We start from the raw sequence: 25610 nt of genomic DNA, 5'->3' as shown, positions 1-25610 counted from the left end.
GTCGGGGAGGGGAAGATATCTGATATCTACAAGCTTATGCAGGAGGTGGAAGAGGCGTCAGTAGAGGAGCTGAAAACGAAGTGGGAGGGGGAACTTGGGGAACAGATCGAAGACGGGACATGGGCTGATGCCCTGGAGAGGGTAAATTTTCCTCCTCGTGTGTGCGGCTTAGCCTCATCCAATTCAAGGTGCTGCATAGGGCCCACATGACTGGGACGAGGATGAGTAGGTTCTTTGGGGGTGAAGATAGGTGTGCCAGGTGCTCGGGGAGTCCAGCGAACCATGCCCATATGTTCTGGGCATGCCCGGCATTGGAGGAGTTCTGGAAGGGGGTGGCGAGGACGGTGTCAAGGGTGGTGGGATCCAGGGTCAAGCCAGGATGGGGACTTGCGATCTTTGGGGTTGGGGTAGAGCCGGGAGTGCAGGAGGCAAAAGAGGCCGGTGTGCTGGCCTTTGCGTCCCTAGTAGCCCGGCGAAGGATTTTGCTACAGTGGAAGGACGCGAGGCCCCCAAGCATGGAGACCTGGATCAATGACATGGCGGGCTTCATTAAGCTTGAGAAGGTTAAATTCGCCCTGAGAGGATCGGTGCAAGGGTTCTTTAAACGGTGGCAACCTTTCCTCGACTTTCTGGCTCAACGATAGGATACTGGGACAGTAGCAGCAGCAACCCGGGGGTGTTGGGGGGGGGGGGGGGGGGGGGGGGGGAAATGTGATACATGTGATGTTACGGTATGGGGGGAATTGTGGGTGTTATGGGGCTGTTAGTTGCATATTACTGCTTTTTGCTATACTTGGTGTTATATTTTCTGTAAAAAATTCCAATGAAAACTATTTAAAAAAAAAAAGAATTTATAGTGCAGACGGAGGCCATTCGGCCCATCGAGTCTGCACTGGCACTTGGAAAGAGCACCTTACCGAAACCCACACCTCCACCCCATCCCCTTAACCCAGTAACACCATCCAACCGTTTTTTTTGGACACTGAGGGCAATTTAGCATGGCCAATCCACCTAACCTGCACATCTTTGGACTGTGGGAGGAAACTGTAGCACCCGGAGCTTTTGGGGAGCCATGGGGAGAATGTGCAAACTCCGCACAGACAGTGATCCAAGCCAGGAATCGAACCTGGGACCCTGGAGCTGTGAAGCAACAGTGCTAACCACTGTGCTACCGTGCTGCCCTACTGCAGAGTTTAGATCTAATGTGCTTGTTGTGGAATTGCTCAGCTCTGTCTATTACTTGCTGCTTATATCGTTTGGCACACAAGTAGTTCTGTGTTGTAGCTTCACCAGGTTGACACCTCATTTTTTGGTATGCCTGATGTTGCTCCTGGCTCTCCTGCACTCTTCATTAAACCAGAGTTGATCCCCTAGCTTGGTGGTAATGGTAAAGTGGGGGATATGCCGGGCCATGAGGTTGCAGATTGTGGTTGAATATTATTCAGCTGCTGCTGATGGACCATAGCGCCTCATGGATGCCCAGTCTTGAGTTGCTAGATCTGTTCGAAGTCTATCCGATTTAGAATGGTGGTAGTGCCACACAACATGATGGAGGGTATCCTCAATGTGAAGATGGGACTTTGTCTCCACAAGGATCGTGCGGTGGTCACTTCTATCGATACTGTCATGGACAGATGCATTTCCAGCAGGCAGGTTGGTGAGGATGAGGTCAAGTATGTTTTACCATCTTGTTGGTTCCTTCACCACCTGCTGCAGTCCCAGTCTCACAGCTACCTCCTTTAGGACCCTGCCAGCTCAGTCTGTAGTGGTACAACCCAGCCACTCTTAGTGATGGACATTGAAGTCCCCCACCCAGAGTGCATTCTATGCTCTTTACACCCTCAGTGCCCCCTTAGATTAATGTTCCTTTAATGTGCACCCTTCATCGTGTGATCACATCTACTCTGTGCAAACCCTGCAGAATTTTAAACACCTCAATCAAATCATTCCACAATCTCCTGTTTTACCATCCACAATGTCAGATGTTAATTCAGCTTTGGGATGAACCATAGCTGAGCTTCAGACTGTCCACACTCAAAATCAACATAAATCCACGTTCCAAAAAGGAGTCAGTGGATTGATGCTCGGGGTTGGGAATTTTGACTGAATTACAAGTCAGGGAACCAAAGTGGATTGTAGCCTTTTCAAGAGTTGGGTCAGATGAGATGGGCTCAGAATTTCACTTAGATTGAGCACGGGACTCCTCCCTATTCTGACTCCCCCCAAAGTCACACCCTGACTCCCCCATGTCACCCCTTGACTACCCCCCCATGTCACACCCTGACAACAACCCACCCTCACTCCCTCCAACATCACAACCTGACTCCTCCATGTCACACCCTTACTCCCCCCCCCACGTCACACCCTGACTCCCACGTCACACCCTGACTACCCCTCCACGTCTCACCCTGACACTCCCCCAATGTCACACCCTGACTCCCCCCACGTCACACCCTGACTCCCCCAATATCACACCCTGACTCCCCCAATATCACACCCTGACTACAACCCACCCTGACTCCCACCAACATCACAACCTGACTCCTCCATGTCACACCCTGACTTCCCCACGTCAAACCCTGACTCCCCCAATGTCACACCCTGACTCCCCCCCACGTCACACCCTGACTCCCCCCCACGTCACACCCTGACTCCCCCCCCACGTCACACCCTGATTCCCCCTACGTCACACCCTGGCTCCCCCCACGTCACACCCTGAGTCCCCCAATATCATACCCTGACTCCCCCAATGTCACACCCTGACTACAACCCACCCTCACTCCCTCCAACAATACAAACTGACTCCTCCATGTCACACCCTGACTACCCCTCCACGTCTCACCCTGACACTCCCCCAATGTCACACCCTGACTCCCCCACGTCACACCCTGACTCCCCCAATATCACACCCTGACTCCCCCAATATCACACCCTGACTACAACCCACCCTGACTCCCACCAACATCACAACCTGACTCCTCCATGTCACACCCTGACTTCCCCACGTCAAACCCTGACTCCCCCAATGTCACACCCTGACTCCCCCACGTCACACCCTGACTCCCCCCCACGTCACACCCTGACTCCCCCCCATGTCGCACCCTGATTCCCCCTACGTCACACCCTGACTCCCCCCACGTCACACCCTGAGTCCCCCAATATCATACCCTGACTCCCCCAATGTCACACCCTGACTACAACCCACCCTCACTCCCTCCAACAATACAACCTGACTCCTCCATGTCACACCCTGACTTCCCCCACGTCACACCCTGACTCCCCCAATGTCACACCCTGACTCCGCCACGTCACACCCTGACTCCCCCCCACGTCACACCCTGACTCCCCCCCACATCACACCCTGTCTCCCCCCCACGTCACACCCTGACTTCCCCCACGTCACACCCTGACTCCCCCACGTCACACCCTGACTCCCCCACGTCACACCCTGACTCCCCCCCACGTCACACCCTGACTCCCCCCCATGTCACACCCTGACTCCCCCAATGTCACACCCTGACTCCCCCATGTCACACCCTGACTCCCCCCCATGTCACACCCTGACTCCCCCATGTCACACCCTGACTCCCCCCCACGTCACTCCCTGACTCCCCCCATGTCACACCCTGACTCCCCCCCACGTCACACCCTGACTCCCCCCCACGTCACACCCTGACTCCCCCCCATGTCACACCCTGACTCCCCCCCATGTCACACCCTGACTCCCCCAATATCACACCCTGACTCCCCCAATGTCACACCCTGACTCCCCCCCACGTCACACCCTGACTCCCCCCCATGTCACACCCTGACTCCCCCCCATGTCACACCCTGACTCCCCCCCCATGTCACACCCTGACTCCCCCCCATGTCACACCCTGACTCCCCCCCATGTCATACCCTGACTCCCCCAATATCACACCCTGACTACAACCCACCCTCACTCCCTCCAATATCACACCCTGACTCCCCCCACGTCACACCCTGACTCCCCCAATATCACACCCTGACTCCCTCCAACATCACACCCTGACTCCCCCATGTCACACCCTGACTCCCCCCAATATCACACCCTGACTCCCCCATGTCACACCCTGACTCCCCCCAATGTCACACCCTGACTCCCCCTACGTCACACCCTGACTCCCCCAATGTCACACCCTGACTCCCCCAATGTCACACCCTGACTCCCCCATGTCACACCCTGACTCTCCCCCCATGTCACACCCTGACTCCCCCAATATCACACCCTGACTCCCCCCCACGTCACACCCTGACTCCCCCCATGTCACACCCTGACTCCCCCCCACGTCACACCCTGACTCCCCCCACGTCACACCCTGACTCCCCCCCATGTCACACCCTGACTCCCCCAATGTCACACCCTGACTCCCCCAATGTCACACCCTGACTCCCCCAATATCACACCCTGACTCCCCCATGTCGCACCCTGACTCCCCCCATGTCACACCCTGACTCCCCCCAATATCACACCCTGACTCCCCCCACATCACACCCTGACTCCCCCAATGTCACACCCTGACTCCCCCCATGTCACACCCTGACTCCTCCATGTCACACCCTGACTCCCCCCATGTCACACCCTGACTCCCCCAATATCACACCCTGACTCCCCCATGTCGCACCCTGACTCCCCCCAATATCACACCCTGACTCCCCCCACATCACACCCTGACTCCCCCAATGTCACACCCTGACTCCCCCCACGTCACACCCTGACTCCTCCATGTCACACCCTGACTCCCCCCATGTCACACCCTGACTCCCCCCAATATCACACCCTGACTCCCCCCACATCACACCCTGACTCCCCCAATGTCACACCCTGACTCCCCCCACGTCACACCCTGACTCCTCCATGTCACACCCTGACTCCCCCCCACGTCACAACCTGACTCCCCCCACGTCACACCCTGACTCCCCCCATGTCACACCCTGACTCCTCCATGTCACACCCTGACTCCCCCCATGTCACACCCTGACTCCCCCAATATCACACCCTGACTCCCCCCCATGTCACACCCTGACTCCCCCCATGTCACACCCTGACTCCTCCATGTCACACCCTGACTCCCCCACGTCACATCCTGACTCCCCCCATGTCACATCCTGACTCCCCCCATGTCACACCCTGACTCCCCCCACGTCACACCCTGACTCCCCCCCATGTCACACCCTGACTCCCCCCCACGTCACACCCTGACTCCCCCCACGTCACACCCTGACTCCCCCCCATGTCACACCCTGACTCCCCCCACGTCACACCCTGACTCCCCCAATATCACACCCTGACTCCCCCCCACGTCACACCCTGACTCCCCCCCAATGTCACACCCTGACTCCCCCCCATGTCACACCCTGACTCCCCCAATATCACACCCTGACTCCCCCAATATCACACCCTGACTCCCCCCACGTCACACCCTGACTCCCCCCACGTCACACCCTGACTCTCCCCCACGTCACACCCTGACTCCCCCATGTCACACCCTGACTCCCCCCAATATCACACCCTGACTCCCCCCACGTCACACCCTGACTCCCCCCACGTCACACCCTGACTCCCCCCACGTCACACCCTGACTCCCCCCACATCACACCCTGACTCCCCCAATGTCACACCCTGACTCCCCCCACGTCACACCCTGACTCCCCCCACGTCACACCCTGACTCCCCCCACGTCACACCCTGACTCTCCCCACGTCACACCCTGACTCCCCCCATGTCACACCCTGACTCCTCCATGTCACACCCTGACTCCCCCCATGTCACACCCTGACTCCCCCAATATCACACCCTGACTCCCCATGTCGCACCCTGACTCCCCCCAATATCACACCCTGACTCCCCCACGTCACACCCTGACTCCCCCCCATGTCACACCCTGACTCCCCCAATATCACACCCTGACTCCCCCATGTCGCACCCTGACTCCCCCCAATATCACACCCTGACTCCCCCCACATCACACCCTGACTCCCCCAATGTCACACCCTGACTCCCCCCACGTCACACCCTGACTCCTCCATGTCACACCCTGACTCCCCCAATGTCACACCCTGACTCCTCCATGTCACACCCTGACTCCCCCCACGTCACACCCTGACTCCCCCAATATCACACCCTGACTCCCCCATGTCGCACCCTGACTCCCCCAATATCACACCCTGACTCCCCCCACATCACACCCTGACTCCCCCAATGTCACACCCTGACTCCCCCCACGTCACACCCTGACTCCTCCATGTCACACCCTGACTCCCCCAATGTCACACCCTGACTCCTCCATGTCGCACCCTGACTCCCCCAATGTCACACCCTGACTCCCCCCAATATCACACCCTGACTCCCCCCACATCACACCCTGACTCCCCCACGTCACATCCTGACTCCCCCCATGTCACATCCTGACTCCCCCCATGTCACACCCTGACTCCCCCCACGTCACACCCTGACTCCCCCCACGTCACACCCTGACTCCCCCCCAATGTCACACCCTGACTCCCCCCCATGTCACACCCTGACTCCCCCCCAATGTCACACCCTGACTCCCCCCCATGTCACACCCTGACTCCCCCAATATCACACCCTGACTCCCCCCACGTCACACCCTGACTCCCCCAATATCACACCCTGACTCCCCCAATATCACACCCTGACTCCCCCAATATCACACCCTGACTCCCCCAATATCACACCCTGACTTCCCCCCATGTCACACCCTGACTCCCCCCCATGTCACACCCTGACTCCCCCAATATCACACCCTGACTCCCCCAATATCACACCCTGACTCCCCCAATATCACACCCTGACTCCCCCCCATGTCACACCCTGACTACCCCCTCCATGTCACACCCTGACTACCCCCTCCATGTCACACCCTGACTCCCCCAATATCACACCCGGACTCCCCCAATATCACACCCTGACTCCCCCCCATGTCACACCCTGACTACCCCCTCCATGTCACACCCTGACTCCCCCAATATCACACCCTGACTCCCCCAATATCACACCCTGACTCCCCCCCCATGTCACACCCTGACTCCCCCCCCATGTCACACCCCGACTCCCCCCCATGTCACACCCCGACTCCCCCCCATGTCACACCCCGACTCCCCCCCATGTCACACCCCGACTCCCCCCCATGTCACACCCCGACTCCCCCCCATGTCACACCCCGACTCCCCCCCATGTCACACCCCGACTCCCCCCCATGTCACACCCCGACTCCCCCCCATGTCACACCCCGACTCCCCCCCATGTCACACCCCGACTCCCCCCATGTCACACCCCGACTCCCCCCCATGTCACACCCCGACTCCCCCCCATGTCACACCCCGACTCCCCCCCATGTCACACCCCGACTCCCCCCCATGTCACATCCCGACTCCCCCCCATGTCACATCCCGACTCCCCCCCATGTCACACCCCGACTCCCCCCCATGTCACATCCCGACTCCCCAAGTCACACCCTGACTCCCCCCCACATTTCACATTGAATATGGGATATATTTATTTTAAATGTGCCGACAAGTACCTTTCTGTCTCCACAGTGTGATCAAGGATCAACGGTATCTTTCGGTGTCGACAAATACTTTCAGGGACAATTTATTTTGAAAATGACCGTGTGGAATTGGCATCCTTTCTAAATTAGAAACAGCTGATGGAATATATTAGCTTTTATTCAGTGCAATGTGAATGCAGGTGAATTCTATATCAGCACTCCATGTACACTCATCTGTTTCCCACCCAGCTGCTTTCTATCTTACCGTGTGGAAATCCACTGCCCCTCCAGCCTGGGTGGAAAGACAATTGTAATCCTGGATGCATCCTGTAGGTGTCGCAGTTGGTGCAGGCACGGAGGTTCCCAGTGTAGCTTCGCTGCCTCAGCACTCAGCAGCCCTAGGATCAAAGAGAAGAAACCTTCTGAGAGCAATACTCAGGCACCAGCTTGAAAATAAAATGTCAGCCATGGCCCACTGGGTATAGCTATCCTGTCTCGGAATCCCACCTCAGAGACTTGAGTACATAATCTGAGTCTGCAAAGGGATATAGCTAGGGTAAGCAAGTGGACTAAAATTCAGCAGATGGGGAATACCGTGGGAAAATGTGAGGTTATCCATTTTAGCAGGAAGAGTACAAAAGCAGAACATGATTTAATTGGAGCGAGATTGCAGAATGCTGCAGTACAGAGTTGGAGGTGCCAGTGTTGGACTGGGGTGAGCACAGTAAGAAGCCTTACAACACCAGGTTAAAGTCCAACAGGTTTGTTTCAAACACTAGCTTTCGGAGCACTGCTCCTTCCTCAGGTGAATGAAGGAGCAGTGCTCCGAAAGCTAGTGTTTGAAACAAACCTGTTGGACTTTAACCTGGTGTTGTTAGACTTCTCACTGCAATACAGAGGGGTCTTAGTGTCCCTGTAAATGAATCACCAAAATTTAGGTGGAGCAAGTAATTAGGAAGACAACTGGAATGTTGTCCATTATTGCAAAAAAATGGAATATAAAAGCAGCGAAGTCTTGCTACAGCTGAACAAGATATTGGTGAGACTGCACCTGGAGAACTGAGTACAGTTTTGGTCTCCTTATTTAAGGAAGGATATATTTGAACTGGAAGCCATTCGGAGGAGCTTCACTGGGCTGGTTCTTGGGATGAATGAGTTGTCTATGAGGAAAGGTTGAGCAGGTTGGGCCTAAATGGGTTTGAGTTTAGAAGAATGAGATGTGATCTGACTGAAATGTATAATATTCTGAGGAGACTTTAACAGAGTGGATACTGAGGGGATGCTTCCTCTCGGGGGGAAACTAGGGAGCACAGTTTAAAAATAAGGCATCTCCCATTTAGAGGGAGAGGAGGAAGAATTTCTTCTCTCAGAAGGTTGTTAGTGGAATTTTCTTCCCCAGAGAGCAGTGGAGGTCATCATTGAATATATTCAATGTTGAGACAGACAGATTTCAAGGGAATCAATGATTACAAGGGATAGACAGGAAAGTGGAGTTAAGGCCACAATCAAAGCGACCATATCTTATTAAATGGCTTGAACATAGAACATTACAGCGCAGTACAGGCCCTTCCGCCGTCGATGTTGCGCCGACCTGTGAAACCACTCGAAAGCCCATCTAAACTATTCCCTTATCGTCCATATGTCTATCTAATGACCATTTAAATGCCCTTAGTGTTGGTGAGTCTGTTGCAGGCAGGGCATTCCATGCCCTTAATACTCTCTGAGTAAAGAAACTACCTCTGACATCTGTCCTATATCTATCTCCCCTCAATGTAAAGCTATGTCCCCTCGTGCTAGACATCACCATCCGAGGAAAAAGGCTCTCACTGTCCACCCTATCTAGTCCTCCGATTATCTTGTATGCCTCAATTAAGTCACCTCTTAACCTTCTTCTCTCTAACGAAAACAGCCTCAAGTCCCTCAGCCTTCCCTCATAAGATCTTCCCTCCATACCAGGCAACACCCTGGTAAATCTCCTCTGCATCTTTTCCAATGCTTCCACATCCTTCCTATAATGCGGCGACCAGAACTGCACGCAATACTCCAAATGCGGCCGCACCAGAGTTTTGTACAGCTGCAACATGACCTCATGGCTCCGAAACTCAATCCCTCTACCAATAAAAGCTAACACACCGTACGCCTTCTTAACAACCCTCTCAACCTGGGTGGCAACTTTCAGGGATCTATGTACATGGACACCGAGATCTCTCTGTTCATCCACACTACCAAGAATCTTCCCATTAGACCAGTATTCCTGTTATTCCTTCCAAAATGAATCACCTCACACTTTTCTGCATTAAACTCCATTTGCCACCTTTCAGCCCAGCGCTGCAGCTTATCTATGTCCCTCTGTAACTTGTAACATCCTTCCGCACTGTCCACAACTCCACCGACTTTAGTGTCATCTGCAAATTTACTCACCCATGCGTCCACGCCCTCCTCCAGGTCATTTATAAAAATGACAAACAGCAGTGGCCCCAAAACAGATCCTTGTGGTACACCACTAGTAACTGGACTCCAGTCTGAACATTTCCCATCAACCACCACCCTTTGTCTTCTTCCAGCTAGCCAATTTCTGATCCAAACTGCTAAATCACCCTGAATCCCATGCCTCCGTATTTTCTGCAATAGCCCACCGTGGCGAACCTTTTCAAACGCTTTACTGAAATCCATATACACCACATCAACTGCTTTACCCTCATCCACCTGTTTGGTCACCTTCTCAAAGAACTCAATAAGGTTTGTGAGGCACGACCTACCCTTCACAAAACCATTTGACTATCCCTAATCAAATTATTCCTTTCCAGATGATTATACATCATATCTCTTATAAACCTTTCCAAGACTTGAGGGGCCAAATGGTCTACTTCTGCTCTTATTTCCTTTGATAGTATGGTTCTCATTCAGGTACTATAGTGCAGGACCGAGCGGATGCTGCCCTGTCACATGATATGTTAAACAGAGACTTTGGGCGCAATTCTCCGGAAACATTTCCAAGTGTGATAGCAAGCGGGAATTGCCGCGCAGCAAAGCCGATAATGCAATTCAACGTTAATTGGCCCACTTAACGAGGCCTCACAAGCTCCTCGGCGCAAATTAAGGCTCGCCAGCTTATTAGCCAGCACTGCGCTCACCCACCCTCCGCTAACAAGCTCGAGCGGCACATGCTTAACCAACCCCAGCCAGCTCACAACAACAGCTCCCAGGAGACCAGCAGAGATGCTGACCTGGGAAGGCTGCTAGATGCTGTAGAGGCCAGGAGCAATGTCCTGTTCCCCCAAGGGTCCCAGAGAGTCAGCCACAAGGCAGCCAGTGCTGCCTGGGATGAGTTGCCGCCAGTTGTGAGCTCGGGGAGTGTGACCAAGTGGACTGGCCTTCCGTGCCGATAAAAGGTCAACGTCCGACACGAGTGAGTAGACACCAACGCCCTCCTCCCCCCATGGGACCTCCAGCCCTTGCTTCACACCCCCCTTCCCACCACTGTGAACCACACATGTGGCTAACAATGCCCTCTTTGTGTCTCCTCAGGAAAAGCTCTCCCATAACCGTTGGGAGAGGGCCCAGACTGGCGGAGTGGTGCCATACATAAGAACCCTCACCTCCTTCGAGGAGCAGGCCTTGGAGGTGACCGGCATGGCCGAGGGCAGGGTGGTCACCCACGCAGAGGCTGGCGGACGCCGTAGAGGTGAGGAACCACCGGGCTCCAGCCGGGGGAGCCTGTCAAACGTGAGTTGTTATTGCCTTACTGATTACCCATCCCTCCCACTAACCACATGCCCATTCTCCCGCAGGCCCTCCAGCCAACGGCGCCGGCCCATCCTGGGCAGCCCCTTTCCTGACTCCGAGGACAGCACCTCGGAGGGGAGCTCCGAGGATGCAACTGTAGTAGTGGTACAGTGGTCATCCCCACCCTCCACCAGCGCAGATACACACACCTCGGTGGGAAATGTTAGTGGTCAGGCTTCTGGGGCACAGTCTAGTGAACACCACACAGTTACATCAGGTGGTGTCATGTACATCAGGTGGAAGCAGGAACCCCCCCAGGCAAGACAGCAGTCGGAGGGCTGCTGGATCCTAGGACCCAGCTTGGTCCCCGCCTGATGCTGAGCCCGTGGTACAGAGGTACCCGGAGCTGATGGAGATGATAGGGAGCAACCTGGACATTCAGAGGGAGGTGTCAGCATCACTCCAGCTAATCCATAGCCACTTGGATGAGTCCCAGAGGCTACGGGTGCAGGAGATGGCGCTGGTAATGAGTGGCACCAAGGCGGACACTGCAGTGGTGGAAAACGGCATGATGTCGGCACCATGATTGAAGGTGTCCAAGGCGTCGAGCAGTCGTTGATGGCCATGGTTGAGGGTCTCGGCAGAATGTCCGACTCGCTGGACGATGTAACCCAGTGCCGGGCTGACCTTGATGAGGTTCTGCGGGACATGTACCGCTCTCAGATGGGAATGGCCGAGGTGCTGCAGAGGATGTCCCAGTCACTGAGGAGCATCGCCGAGGGCGTCGACATGATGGCGCAGACATCGGGGAGCCACCAGGGCTGGCAGAGCCAGACGATGCAGGGGCAGGTGGAGCTCGAACCAGCCGCCCCTCTATCCCAAGGTGAACCCCAGGGCCCTATGGGCACAGATTGGGATGGGGCCTGGGTACCAATCCGGACCCGTCCTATGAAGTGTTGATGGTGGCCTCCAGCTCCCCCCGAGTTCCACCCCTCTGCTGAGGCCACATCTCACAGTCAGCACCGAAACAGGCCAGCACGGCTGTACACGTACCCCTGCCAAGTACGCCGGGACCTTCCTGCCCCTAGAGGATGCCTGCCAGGGGCATCGGAAGCCACAGAAGGGGGTAAGCAGCTGGCTGCATCAACTCAGATGTCCATCCTGGGGAGACACCTAGACGTAGCTATAAAGCTAGGAAGGCCAAGCACATCAAGTATCACTGAGGGCACTGGGGGAGGGGGCAAGGTTAGGTGAAGGATAAGGAGCGGGGGGAGGGATTGGGAAGCTTTGTGGGCGTGAGCGAGAGAGGGTGGGGATAGTGGAGCGGCACCATCAGAATAGTGAGGCAGTGGTGTACAGTTGTACAAGGAACATTAAAATACCTTCACCACAAGCAAAGTGACGCCTCTGGCTCTTTATTCCACGATGCAGGGCAGTCAAAGGTCCCATGTCCTCTCCCCGCAGACATAAGCTGCCCGCGACCCCCACCCGAGATGCCCTGCCCACATACACCCAGCCATGGACATGTGCTCGCTGCTGGGGCCCATCCCTTGGGTGATCGAAATTTTGCTGCTGTATCTGTAGTGTTGCCTCCCACAGTGTTCAAAGCACAGTGTCCATGCATCAAGGTGTGACTGGGATGCTAGGCAATGACTCCCACATACTACATGGCCCGCCCACCCACAGAGATTCACTTGGGTTGTGTGAAGTGCTTACTTTTTTTTTTTTTTTTTCGAGGATAATCACATCAACACTTTTATTGCAGCTGCATTTTGTCACAATAAAATTAAGGAAGTTAAAAAGTGTAAATCTTCAGACAGCAAAGAGTGTTGAGGCAGATTTCATGTCAAGTACAAAATGACTATAAAACTGATGACGACATGCCATCATATTTAGTTTTGATCAGAAAATAACATTCAGGTTTGTACTACTCGGCAGGTACAACATTGACATAATTGATATAGTTGCAATCATGCACAAATAAAAGAACCAGGACCAGTGGTACTTTCCTTGACTCACTTAATATAAAATTAAGAGGCTGTTTTAACATGATGAGAGACTGTAAAACGTCTTCAGCCATGTTTAAACAACAGTTCCCACCATAGGTAACTGTGCAATGCATTCCTTTTTTTTTTTATAAATGTTTTTATTCAGTTTTCATATTTTATATTGAACAAATTACAAATTGTTAGGAGAAAGAAAAAAGAAAAAAAAACAAACACCCAAAAATTAACATACATATTTACAGGTAAGCATCTTCGTAGTAGTAACTGCGCCCCCCCCCCCCCCCCCCCCTCAACATGTTTATTTAGTTTGGTTTTGGGCCTTAGCTAGCCATCGAACCCCCGTAACGAACCTGTAGCCCCCCCCCCCCTCCCGCTACCTTCCCCGACTATTCTTCCTCTTGTACATTGGCCACAAATAGGTCCCGGAACAGTTGCATGAATGGCTCCCACGTTCTGTGGAAGCCGTCGTCCGACCCTCGGATGGCAAATTTGATTTTCTCCATTTGGAGAGATTCCAAGAGGTCGGACAGCCAGTCCGCAGCTCTGGGCGGTGCTGCTGACCGCCAGCCAAACAGGATTCTACGGCGGGCGATCAGGGAGGCAAAGGCAAGGGCGTCCGCCCTCCTCCCCAGGAATAGATCTGGCTGTTCTGAAACCCCGAAGACCGCCACTATCGGGCATGGCTCCACCCTCACTCCCACCACTTTGGACATTACCTCGAAGAAGGCTGTCCAGTACTCCACGAGTCTGGGGCAAGACCAGAACATGTGGGCGTGGTTGGCCGGGCCTCTTTGGCACCGTTCACATCTGTCTTCCACCTCCGGGAAGAACCTACTCATACGGGTTCTTGTTAAGTGGGCTCTATGTACCACTTTTAGTTGCGTCAGGCTGAGCCTTGCGCACGTGGAGGTGGAGTTGACCCTATGCAGTGCTTCGCTCCAGAGTCCCCACCCGATCTCCATCCCCAGGTCGTCCTCCCATTTCCTCCTTGTTGCGTCCAGTACGGTGTCGTCCCTATCTACCAGTCGGTCATACATGTCACTACAGTTCCCTTTCTCTAGGATACTTGCGGTGAAGTGCTTACTTAACCACGATTACCGATTCCCTATTAGCAGTAGCCTCAGCCGCACGGTCAGTAGGAGTTATGGGTGGTCGATGGGCCAGAGAGGCAGGGACTGGGGTTGCCCCTGGTCCGGGAACATACAGTCCAGGGGTTGACATGGCAGATCCGCGCACGTCTGATCCCGTTTTTCAAAAGATGTACTATTCGGCGCCAGCGTGACCACTTGCTGGGGAGGCCGCTGAATCACGGGAGTCTGTTGGATATGGGGTGGCTCCCGTTAATTGTGTGGAAATAGGGCTTAAGTGGTGATAATTATTTTTTTGCCATGATATGGGGGAATCGTGATTTTGCCTACGGGAGCGAGCCGGTTGCATCGCAAATGGTTTGGCGCCTGGCATGATTTCCGTTTTCTGCCTCTCCCACTTTTCACCGGCATCATTTCGCTTGGGCGAGAGCGCAATGAGGCTGGAGAATTGCACCCTATATCTCTGATTTCTTGTGGTGTTAACACGACAATTGTACCACGTTTGAACAATGTTGTAGTTCAGTTCATGTTTGTTAAATATGAAAACTTCAATAAAATATTATTTAAAAAAAATATTATTATTTAAATTGACAAAGAGTAGGGTAGGTTTCCTCAGTTTTCTGGACAATACATGACTGTCAAACAAAGTAAAAATTGGATTAATAAAAGCAAAATATTGTGGATGCTGGAAATCTGAAATGAAAACAGAAAATGTTGGAAAATCTCAGCAGGTCTGACAGCGTCTGTGGAGAGAGAAACAGAGGGAACATTTCCGGTCCGTATGACACTTCTTTAGAGATCTTCAGTCAGATGTTGCCAAACCTGCTGCATTTTTCCAGCATTTTCAGTTTTTATATAAAAAAGCGGATGACTTGGTCATTATCGGAGTGGTGTTTGTCAGAACTTCCTGATTGCTAATTGGCTGCTGTGTTTCCTACACCGTGTCTACACTTCAAAAAGGTACTTTGTCGGCATGCAGCATATCGGGATACTGAGGCTGGATTGGATCTGGATTGGATTTTGTTTATTCTCACGTGTACTGAGGTACAATGAAAAGTATTTTCATGCGAGCAGCTCAGCGGATCATTAAGTGCATGAAAAGAAAAGGAAATAAAATAAAAATACATAATAGGGCAACACAAGGTACACAATGTAACAAATAATAATAATCCCTTGTCACAAGTAGACTTCAATGAAGTTACTGTGAAAAGCCCCTACATAAACACCGGCATCGGGTGAAGCATACAGGGGTGTAGTGTTAATAAGGTCAGTCCATAAGAGGGTCGTTTAGGAGCCTGGTAACAGTGGGGAAGAAGCTGCTTTTGAAATAGAAAAATAAATGAAAATCGCTTATTGTCACGAGTAGGCTTTAAATGAAGTTCCTGTGAAAAGCTCCTAGTCGCCACATTCCGGCGCCTGTTCGGGGAGGCTGGTACGGGAATCGAACCGTGCTGCTGGCCTGCTTGGTCTGCTTTTAAAGCCAGCAATTTAGCCCTGTGCTAAACAGCCCCATTAAGTCTGCTCGTGCGTGTTCTCAGACTTTTGCTGAGACTTCTCCTGCCTGATGGGAGAAGTCGGAAGAGTGAGTAAGCTGGGTGGGAGGGGTCTTTGATTATGCTGCCCGCTTTCCCCAGGCAGCGGGAGGTGTAGATGGAGTCAATCGATGGGAGGCAGGTTTGTGTGATGGACTGGGCTGTGTTCACGATTCTCTGAAGTTTCTTGCGGTCCTGGACCGAGCAGTTGCCATACCAGGCTATGATGCAGCCCGATAGGATGCTTTCTATGGTGCATCTGTAAAAGTTGGTAAGAGTTAATGTGGACATGCTGAATTTCCTTTGTTTCCTAAGGAAATAGGCGCTGTTGGGCTTTTTTGGTAGTAGCGTCGACGTGAGTGGACCAGGACAGATTTTTGGAGATGTGTACAGCTAGGAATTTGAAACTGCTAACCATCTCCACCTCGGCCCCGTTGATGCTGACAGTGGTGTGTACAGTACTTTGCTTCCTGAAGTCAATGTCCAGCTCTTTAGTTTTGCTGGCATTGAGGGAGAGATTGTTGTCGCTGCACCACTCCACTAGGTTCTCTATCTCCCTCCTGTATTCTGACTCTTGTTATTCGAGATGCGGCCCACTATGGTCGTATCGTCAGCAAACTTGTAGATGGAGTTGGACCAAATTTTGCAATGCAGTCGTGCGTGTACAGGGAGTATAGGAGGGGGCTAAGTATGCAGTGTTGTGGGGCCCCGGTATTGAGGACTATTGTGGAGGAGGTGTTGTTGTTTATCCTTACTGATTGTGGCCTATGGGTCAGAAAGTCGAGAATCCAGTTGCAGAGTGAGGAGCCAAGTCCTAGGTTTTGGAGCTTTGATATGAGGTTGGCTGGGACTATGGTGTTGAAGGCGGAGCTGTAATCAATAAATAGGGGTCTGATGTAGGAGCCCTTGTTGTCGAAATGCTCTAGGGATGAGTGTAGGGCCAGGGAAATGGCGTTTGCTGTGGACCGGTTGTGGCAGTATGCGAATTGCAGTGTATCAAGGCATTCTGGGAGTACGGAGGGGGTAACAGAGAGAGAGAGACGGCGACAGAGAGAGAGGGGCAATGGATAGAGAAAGGGGGAATGGAGAGAGACCAACCTCTCGAAGCACTTCATTACAACTGAAGTCAGGTCCACCGGACAGTAGTCATTGAGGCATGTTGCCTGGTTCTTCTTTGGCACCGGTACGATGGTGGTCTTCTTGAAGCAGGTGGGGACATCGGAGCAGAGTAGGGACAGGTTAAAGATGTCCACGAACACATCTGCCAGCTGGTTCGCACAGGCTCCGAGTGCACGACCAAGGATCCCGTCCGGGCCCGTCGCCTTCCGAGGGTTCACTTTCAGGAAGGTCGATCTGATTTCGGAAGCTGTGATGGTGAGTATGGGTGTGTTATGGGCTGCTGGGGCACTCAACAATGGATCATTGTTTTCCTGCTCAAACCGAGCATAGAATACATTGAGTTTATCGGGGAGCTTTGTGCTGCTTCTGGAGATACTGCTCGGCTTCGCTTTGTTATGTAGTCAGTTATGTTGTTTAGGCCTTGCCACAACCGCCGAGAGTCTGTAATGCTAGTCTGTGACTCTAGCTTGGTCTGATATTCTCTCTTGGCATCTCGGATGGGGTTGCGGAGGTTGTTCCTGGATTTCTTGTATAGGTCAGGGTCGCCTAACTTGAACGCCTCAGATCTGTCTTTCGGTAGGGAGTCAATCTCGCGATTGAGCCATGGTTTCCGGTTGGGGAACGTATGTACTTCTTTCTTTGGCACACGGTCGTCCTCACATTTGCTGATGAAGTCTGTGACGGTGGTGGCATACTCATTTAAGTTGGTTTAAGCTGTAAGAACCATTAGAGAAATATAAGTCTGTTTCTCTTTACAAAACCCTGAGCGTGGGGCATGGCTTTTGACATTTAACTTAGCAATGAGCCAGACACAGGGTGCACCTGCCTTTTTTGGATTTGAAGAACAAAGCAGGATTCTCCCCTCACACCCTTCCCCATTATTATTAACCAATGAGTTGCTGATCATCCTGAGCTAATCGGAGCCATCATTGATCCCTGACCCCTGTTCATTCCTGTGATCTTTGCCAGGACAGGAGTTGGCCCCAATGCCCGGCGATCGGAAAGGGAGGTGTTCGGTACGGCTTCCTCCACTGATCGATCTCCATACCCCCCTACGAAAAGAAGCTAGGTGAGGACAGAGTAGGGGTCAGGTGTGAGGCCAGCCAAGGTTGACCAGCTGCCTGACCCTCATGTCTAGGTGAGACTGAAGAGCTGATCATGGAAGATGTTTCTCAGTGCTCTGCTCTGGCCTTCTGACCATCCTTCATCTTTACGATGCATTTTCCTCAGTTAGATTCTGAGTGTTGTTTCGTAACACAGGTTGATGCACCAAACTGATCGACAACAGGTATTTTCAAAACAAAAGGGCTGAAGGTGCTGGGGTTTGAGCCCCTGGCCTATAACTGAACTCAGCTCACTCCTGGGAAAGAGAACGTTCAAGGTAAGATTTCACAAACTACAACCAGCCATTAAATGTAGACACCTTTCGACTTTCTCTCCCACTCTGTCTCTGCTTCCTTTCCTCTTTGTCTCTCTCAGTCTCTCACTGTCCCTGTCTGTCTGTCTGCCTCTTTGTCTGTCTTTCTGTTCCTCCTCTCTATTTAATTCCCCACCCCTTCCTCCTTTTTCTTCACCCCTTTCTTTCATTTCCCACTCCTCTCTCAGAGGTAGCCTCTCTCTCCATTCCAACTTTCTCTCTCCATTCCCCCTCTCTCTCTGTCCCCTTCTCTCGCTCTCTCTGTTACCTCCATCTGTTTCTGTTCTCCCTCTCACTTGTTCTGTTACCCCCTTCTCTCTCTCTGTTACCCCTTCCTCTCTTTGTTCCCCCTTCCTCTCATGCACAAGCAACCTCTCTCTTCCAGCTCTCTAGTCAGTCTGAGGTCACCTGACTCTAACATTCACTTATATATTAATGAGAGTCCTAGTGGTCAGTTAGTGAATTACAACACAACCATGCTATCACTACAACCCTTTCCTTTGACGGAATAAATTAATACATTATCATCAGTATGATATCAATAGCCTGTGAGTCTAACAATATTAATTTAAAATTTTTTAAAATAATATAATAATCTTTATTGTCACAAGTAGGCTTACATTAACACTGCAATGAAGTTACTATGAAAATCCCCTCGTCACCACATTCCGATGCCTGTTCAGGTACACAGAGGGAGAATTCAGAACGTCCCAATTATCTAACAAGCACGTCTTTCGGGCTTGTGGAAGGAAACCGGAGCACCCGGAGGAAACCCACGCAGACACGGGGAGAACGTACAGATTCCATACAGACAGTGACTCAAGCGGGGAATTGAACCTGGGACCAGGGAGCTATGAAGCAACAATGCTACCCACTGTGTTACTGTGCTGTCCATTTGTTTTAAAATATTTTAACAAATATATATATAAATATATTTTTATATATGCACACAGAACATCAAGCATAGTATGTACAAATAGTCTGAATCTGCAAATTGAGTCGATCAGGTTTTCTTCTGACTCTGGTTGATCTTCTCAAAGTTTGACCTTGCTGCTCAGAACTTGTAGATTCAATGTTCTCCATGTCACTCTCATGCTCAGGAACTGCTGAACTATCTGTCACTGCAGCTGACGTTGATTCTGATGTAGATTTGTCATCCATCACGTTGTTGTGAAAGTTTTCTCTGGTTTTCAAGATTGCGCGACTATTTTCTCTAAAAAACCAACCCGCCCTCTATCTGTACATTGTAGGAACGAGGTGCTACTTCTTCAAGTACAATGGCTTTTCTCGACCAATTGCCTGAATCTTCTACTCTCACAATGTCATCATTACTCAGAGGTGGTAAAGGTTCAGACACTCTATCATATAACTGCTTTTGTTTTGCTTTAATGTTTTGCAATTCCTGCAATACCACTGAATTCTCCTCCTGCTTTTCCAAGTATGGAAGTGTGGTACGCAACCTTCTATTCATGAGTAACTCTGTTGACTATCCACCATGTGATAATGGTGATGCTCTGAAACTCAATAGTGCGAGATATGGATCAGATTGGCCTTCTTCAACAATTGCGTTACAATATGTACATTCTTTTTTCTTTTGCCATTGGCTTGTGGGTACAATGGACTTGACGTGACGTGATTGAAAGCATGCGTGACTGCGAAGTGTTGCCACTCTTTACAGCTAAAACAAGGACCATTGTCACTCACAACGACTTGAGGAATTCTGTGTCTAGTAAAAATTGACTTGGTATGCAGTACAGTAGTCCCCCGTTATAACGCGGGTGTTGGGGTCCAAGACAGCCACCCGCGTTGCATCCGAGCCGCGGATATCCACGATGGGGGTTTTTTGGCTCTGCAACTTTTTTTTTGGACCGGAAGCATTGGACAAAAACCTTCGATCAGAGTTCTGATAAGAACTTACTTTAGTTGACTGCAGAATTATTACATTATGCTACCATAAGTTAAATATAAGTTAAAGTAAGAAAGTAGCACTTCTAAATTTATTTAAAAATCTATGCATGTGCTTCCCATTGTGAGTCTATGGGGGGGCGGGGGGAGAGATCAGACCCCCGTAGACTCACAATCGGAAGCACATGCATAGATACTTTAACTTATATTTAACTTATGGTAGCATAATGTAATAATTCTGCAGTCAACTAAAATAAGTTCTTATCAGAACTCTGATCGAAGGTTTTATCCAATGCTTCCGGTCCAAAAAAAAAGTTGCAGAGCCAATATGCAGCAGTGGCTGCAGGTTTGATTGCTATAATAAACTGACAGCATCAATTTCTCCTGGTCCTTTAAACTATATGAATAGAATCTGCATAACCCACCACCTAGTTCCTTTAGTTCATATTAGGGAACCCACAGAAACTTACCAGGAACGCTGCTCCTCTCTCACTGAATCTCCCTCCAATCAGCCGGCAGTGTCAATTTCAGCGGCCGGCTCACTTTGATCTGGAGAGGGAAGCTGACAGTTGGGGTCCATAAGCCCCCCCGCCGTATATCGCGAACCGCGGTATTGCGGAGCGCGGTATAACGGGGGACTACTGTATTACATTGCTTGCCGTTATTCTTGACAGTAGAGCCATTTCGGGATAGTTTGAAAAATAATCTATGATAATTAAATAATCTTTCCTTCGTAGGTGAAAGAGATATTAGCTACTTTCTGCCATGGTGACGTAGGTAAATCAGATGTTTGCAAAGGTTCTCTTGTTTGCTTGAGACGATGCCTCTGGCATGTGTCACAACAACTGACCATCCTGTCAATATCCTGGTTTATACCTGACCAGTAAACAGAGTCACGATCTCTCCATTTAAACTTCTCAATCCTGAGATGTCCTTCATATATGATCTTAAGTACATCCTTGCAAAGAGATTGAGATATAACTATAGTGTTCAAATGAAGTACCAATCCATTAATAATACTAAGTTCAGATCTTATATTGTAGAACTCCATACATTGACCTCTGGGCCAGTATGAGTTGATATTCGTCATCACCCCTTGAAGAGTTTGATTCTTCCTGGTCTCTTTTTGGATCTCACGTAGTTTCACATCTGATACTGGTAGTAGTGTGGAAATAAGATTGACATGCAGATCTACATCTTCAGAAATTTCACTACTGTGGTGTTCTTTGTGATTCTTGTTCTCAGGATGGATGTCGTAGTGTTCACAAAGACCACAAAAGCAATGTTCAGAAACAAAACCAACGTTTATTACACTACTTAAATTAAGCTTGACCACTTACTCCTAAAGTAAACAATATTCTAATCTACAACCTATACTCAACTACACTAGTCTCAACACACTATCTAATACTGTTGTGAACTCTCCATCACTGTCGTCTCTAGCTCTCCTCTCCATCTCTCTCCCAGAGATCTGTGAGTCACTGCTTTATATATTTCTGTAACAAGCTCCATCTAGTGGTTATCTACATCATTACATTAATTAACCCCTTGTTATCTGTACATTTCCTATAATGTCACAACTACTAACTTTAGATCAGTAATGAAATCATAGAATTTTCATAGAATTTACAGTGCAGAAGGAGGTCATTCGGCCCATTGAGTCTGCACCGGACCTTACAAGGAGCACCCCACTGAAGCCCACATATCTACCCTATCCCCGTAACCCAGAAACCCCCACTTAATATTTTTTGGACACTAAGGGCAATTTAGCATGGCCAATCCACCTAACCCGCACATCTTTGGACTGTGGGAGGAAACCGGAGCACCCGGAGGAAACCCACGCAGGCAGGGGGAGAACATGCAAACTCCGCACAGACAGTGACCCAGCTGGGAATCGAACCTGGGACCCTGGAGCTGTGAAGCAACTATGCTAACAGCTATGCTACCATGTTACCCATAGAAATGGGGGCAGCAGGGTAGCATGGTAGCATGGTGGTTAGCATAAATGCTTCACAGCTCCAGGGTCCCAGGTTCGATTCCCAGCTGGGTCACTGTCTGTGTGGAGTCTGCACGTCCTCCCCCTGTGTGCGTGGGTTTCCTCTGGGTGCTCCGGTTTCCTCCCACAGTCCAAAGATGTGCGGGTTAGGTGGATTGGCCATGCTAAATTGCCCGTAGTGTCCTAATAAAAAAGTAAGGTTAAGGGGGGGGGGGGGGGTTGTTGGGTTATGGGTATAGGGTGGATACGTGGGTTTGAGTAGGGTGATCATGGCTCGGCACAACATTGAGGGCCGAAGGGCCTGTTCTGTGCTGTACTGTTCTATGTTCTATGTTCTATGAAATGACCTATGGGCTCTTCTGTCTTTTGTAAATGTGATCTAAACACATGGCGTTCATAGATTTCACTCTTTCTGAGGGTGCAGTGTTCATCAAATCTTTGAATTACTTCGTTGAAACTTTTACTATCTTTATCGTTTGTAAATTTAAACGTATTGAACGCAGCAATTGCTTCGGGCCCTGCTGCTGTAGGACCATCGCTACCTTAAGCGAATCTGACTGATCTCCTAAATTTACTGCAGTAAGAAACAGATTAAATGCTGTCCACATTACCATGAAATCTGAGACTCATTGGTGGCTTCAACAACTCCATGTTGTTAAATTCTTGCAGTCTGCAAAATCTTCAAATCTCTGTGGACCTCATGACAGGCTTTCTCAGTGTTTAATACCACCCAACCCTGGTACCATGTAATGTTCTTGTCGGGTGGCCTGATTTATATTACAAGAACAGTTGTAGCTAAAGTTATAAATGATTTATTAAACTGTAGGTCAAATATGTACAAAACAACAAATGAATAACAATATGAACATGCACAAGCAACCTCTCTCTTCCAGCTCCCTAGTCAGTCTGAGGTCACCTAACACTAACATTCACTTATGTACTAATGAGACTCCTAGTGGTCAGTCGGTGAATTACAACACAACCATTAAATCACTACACCCCACTCTCTCTCTCTGTTCACCTTGCTCTCTCTCTGTACCCCCCTCTCTCTGTCCCTGCCGCCTTCTATCTGTTTCCCCCCCTCACTGTTCTCCTCTCTCTCTGTTCCCATTTTTCTATTCCCCCTTCGCTCTCTCTGTTCACCATCTCTCTCTGTTCCCACTCTCTCTCTCTCTCTCTCTCTGTTCCCCCCTCTCTGTCTGTCCCTCCCCTCTCTGTTCCCCCCATCTCCCTCACTGTTTCTATGTTCCCCTTCACTGTTTCCCCCTCCATGTTCCCTCATCTCCCTGTTCCCCCCCCTCTCCCTTTGTTGCCCCTCTCTCTGTGTTCCACCCCCTCTCTCTGTTCCCCCCACTCTGTTGCCCCTCTCTCTCTGTTCCCTTCTCTCTCTCTGTTACCCCTCTCTCCCCATTCCCCCCTCTCTCTCTGAACCCCCTCTCTCTCTGCCCCCCCTCTCTGTTCCCCTCTCTCCTTATTCCCCCTCTCTCCCTGTTCCCCCCTCTCTCCCTGTTCCTCCCTCTGTCTCTCTGTTGCCCCTCTCTATGTGTTCCACCCTCTCAATCTGTTCCCCCCTCTCCTGTTCTCCCTCTCTCCCTGTTCCCCCTCTCTCCCTGTTCCTCCCTCTTTCCCTCTGTTGCCCTCTCTCTGTGTTCCCCCTCTCTCCCTGTTCCTCCCTCTTTCCCTCTGTTGCCCTCTCTCTGTGTTCCCCCTCTCTCCCTGTTCCTCCCTCTTTCCCTCTGTTGCCCTCTCTCTGTGTTCCACCTCCCCTCTCTCTGTGTTCCCCCCTCTCTCCTGTTCTCACTCTCTCCATGTTCCCCCTCTCTCCTGTTCTCCCTCTCTCCCTGTTCCCCCCTCGCTCCCTGTTCCCCCCTAGCTCCCTGTTCCTCCCTCTCTCCCTCTGTTGCCCTCTCTCTGTGTTCCCCCCTCTCTCCCTGTTCCTCCCTCTTTCCCTCTGTTGCCCTCTCTCTGTGTTCCCCCCTCTCTCCCTGTTCCTCCCTCTCTCCCTCTGTTGCCCTCTCTCTGTGTTCCCCCCTCTCTTCTGTTCTCCCTCTCTCCCTGTTCCCCCCTCTTTGTTCCCTTCTCTCCTGTTCTCCCTCTCTCCCTGTCCCCCCCCTCTCTGTGTTCCACCTCCCCTCTCTCTGTGTTCCACCCTCTCTCCCTGTTCCCCCCTCTCTGTCTGTTGTCCTCCCCTCTCTATTCCACCCTCTCTAAATGTTCCCCTTGTCTCTTTCCTCCTGGTTTAGCACAGGGCTAAATCGCTGGCTTTTAAAGCAGACCAAGACAGACCAGCAGCACGGTTCAATTCCTGTAACAGCCTCCCTGAACAGGCATGTGGCGACTAGGGGCTTTTCACAGTAACTGCATTTGAAGCCTACTTGTGACAATAAGCGATTTTCATTTCATTTCATTTCCCTCTCTCTCTCTATGCTCCCCCCCCCCCCCCCCCCCCCCCCCCCTCCCCGTCCCGTTTCTCTCTCTCTCTCTCGCTCTGTTCCACCCTCTGTTACCCCCTCTCTCCCTGGTCCCTGGTCCCCCTCTCTCTCCCTGTTCCTCTCTCTCTCCCTCTGTTGACCCTCTGTCACTGCGTTCCACCTCTCCTCTCTCTATGTCCCCCTCTCTCTCTGTTCCACCCTCTCTCTGTGTTCCCCCCTCTCTGTTCCTCCCCCCTCTCTCTGTTTTTCCCCCTCTTTTTCTCCTTCCCCTCTCTCTCTGCTCCCCTTCTCTCTCTGTCCCCCCTCTCTCTCTGTCCCCCCTCTTGCTCGGTTCCCCCTCTCTCTCTCTCGGTTCCCCCTCCCTCTCTGTTTCCCCTCTCTGTCCCCCCATCCTGTTTCCCCCTCTCTCTCTGTTTCCCCCCTCTCTGTTCCCCCCACGCTCTCCCTGTTCCCCCTCTCCCCATTCCCCCCTCTCTCTCTGAACCCCCTCTCTCTCTGTTCCCCTCTCCCTCAGTTCCCCTCTCTCTCTCCATTCCCCAACCCTCACTCTGTCTGGTACCTAACCCTCGCTCTCTCTATATCCCTGTTTATCCCTCATCGTTCTCTCTCTAATCCCATCTCTTAGTTGCAGCAGTCAGTACTCACCAGGAAATGTCACTATGATCCACACACTCAGGGTCAGCTTTACAAACCTCACAAAAAGCATGCCTAATTCTTGAAATGAAAGAGCTCCCAGCAATGGAACTGAACCAGCTACACGCCCTAACATCCAGCAGAGAGTGAGACCTGGTGAAGGTACTGATCTCTGAGCCAATGATCATTGAAGGTGGAGCGTTGCAGCACTCTGTTCACTCCCC

At 51.2% G+C, this 25610-nt stretch overlaps 1 protein-coding gene across 1 annotated transcript in view; it reads right to left on the bottom strand.

Annotated features, from left to right (window-relative positions):
* Nucleotides 1-25610, bottom strand: part of apcdd1l (adenomatosis polyposis coli down-regulated 1-like) — a 53777-nt gene that overhangs the window by 10501 nt on the left and 17666 nt on the right. Inside the window, exon 2 of the mRNA XM_038802352.1 lies at nt 7798-7930. Coding sequence (XP_038658280.1) covers nt 7798-7930 — 133 coding nt within the window. The remainder of the gene's footprint in view (nt 1-7797; nt 7931-25610) is intronic.

Source organism: Scyliorhinus canicula, chromosome 7 (genome assembly GCF_902713615.1).
Source record: "Scyliorhinus canicula chromosome 7, sScyCan1.1, whole genome shotgun sequence".
NCBI lineage: Eukaryota > Metazoa > Chordata > Chondrichthyes > Carcharhiniformes > Scyliorhinidae > Scyliorhinus > Scyliorhinus canicula.
The sequence above is the reverse complement of the archived record's forward strand: the minus strand, read 5'-3'. Positions and strand labels throughout refer to the sequence as shown.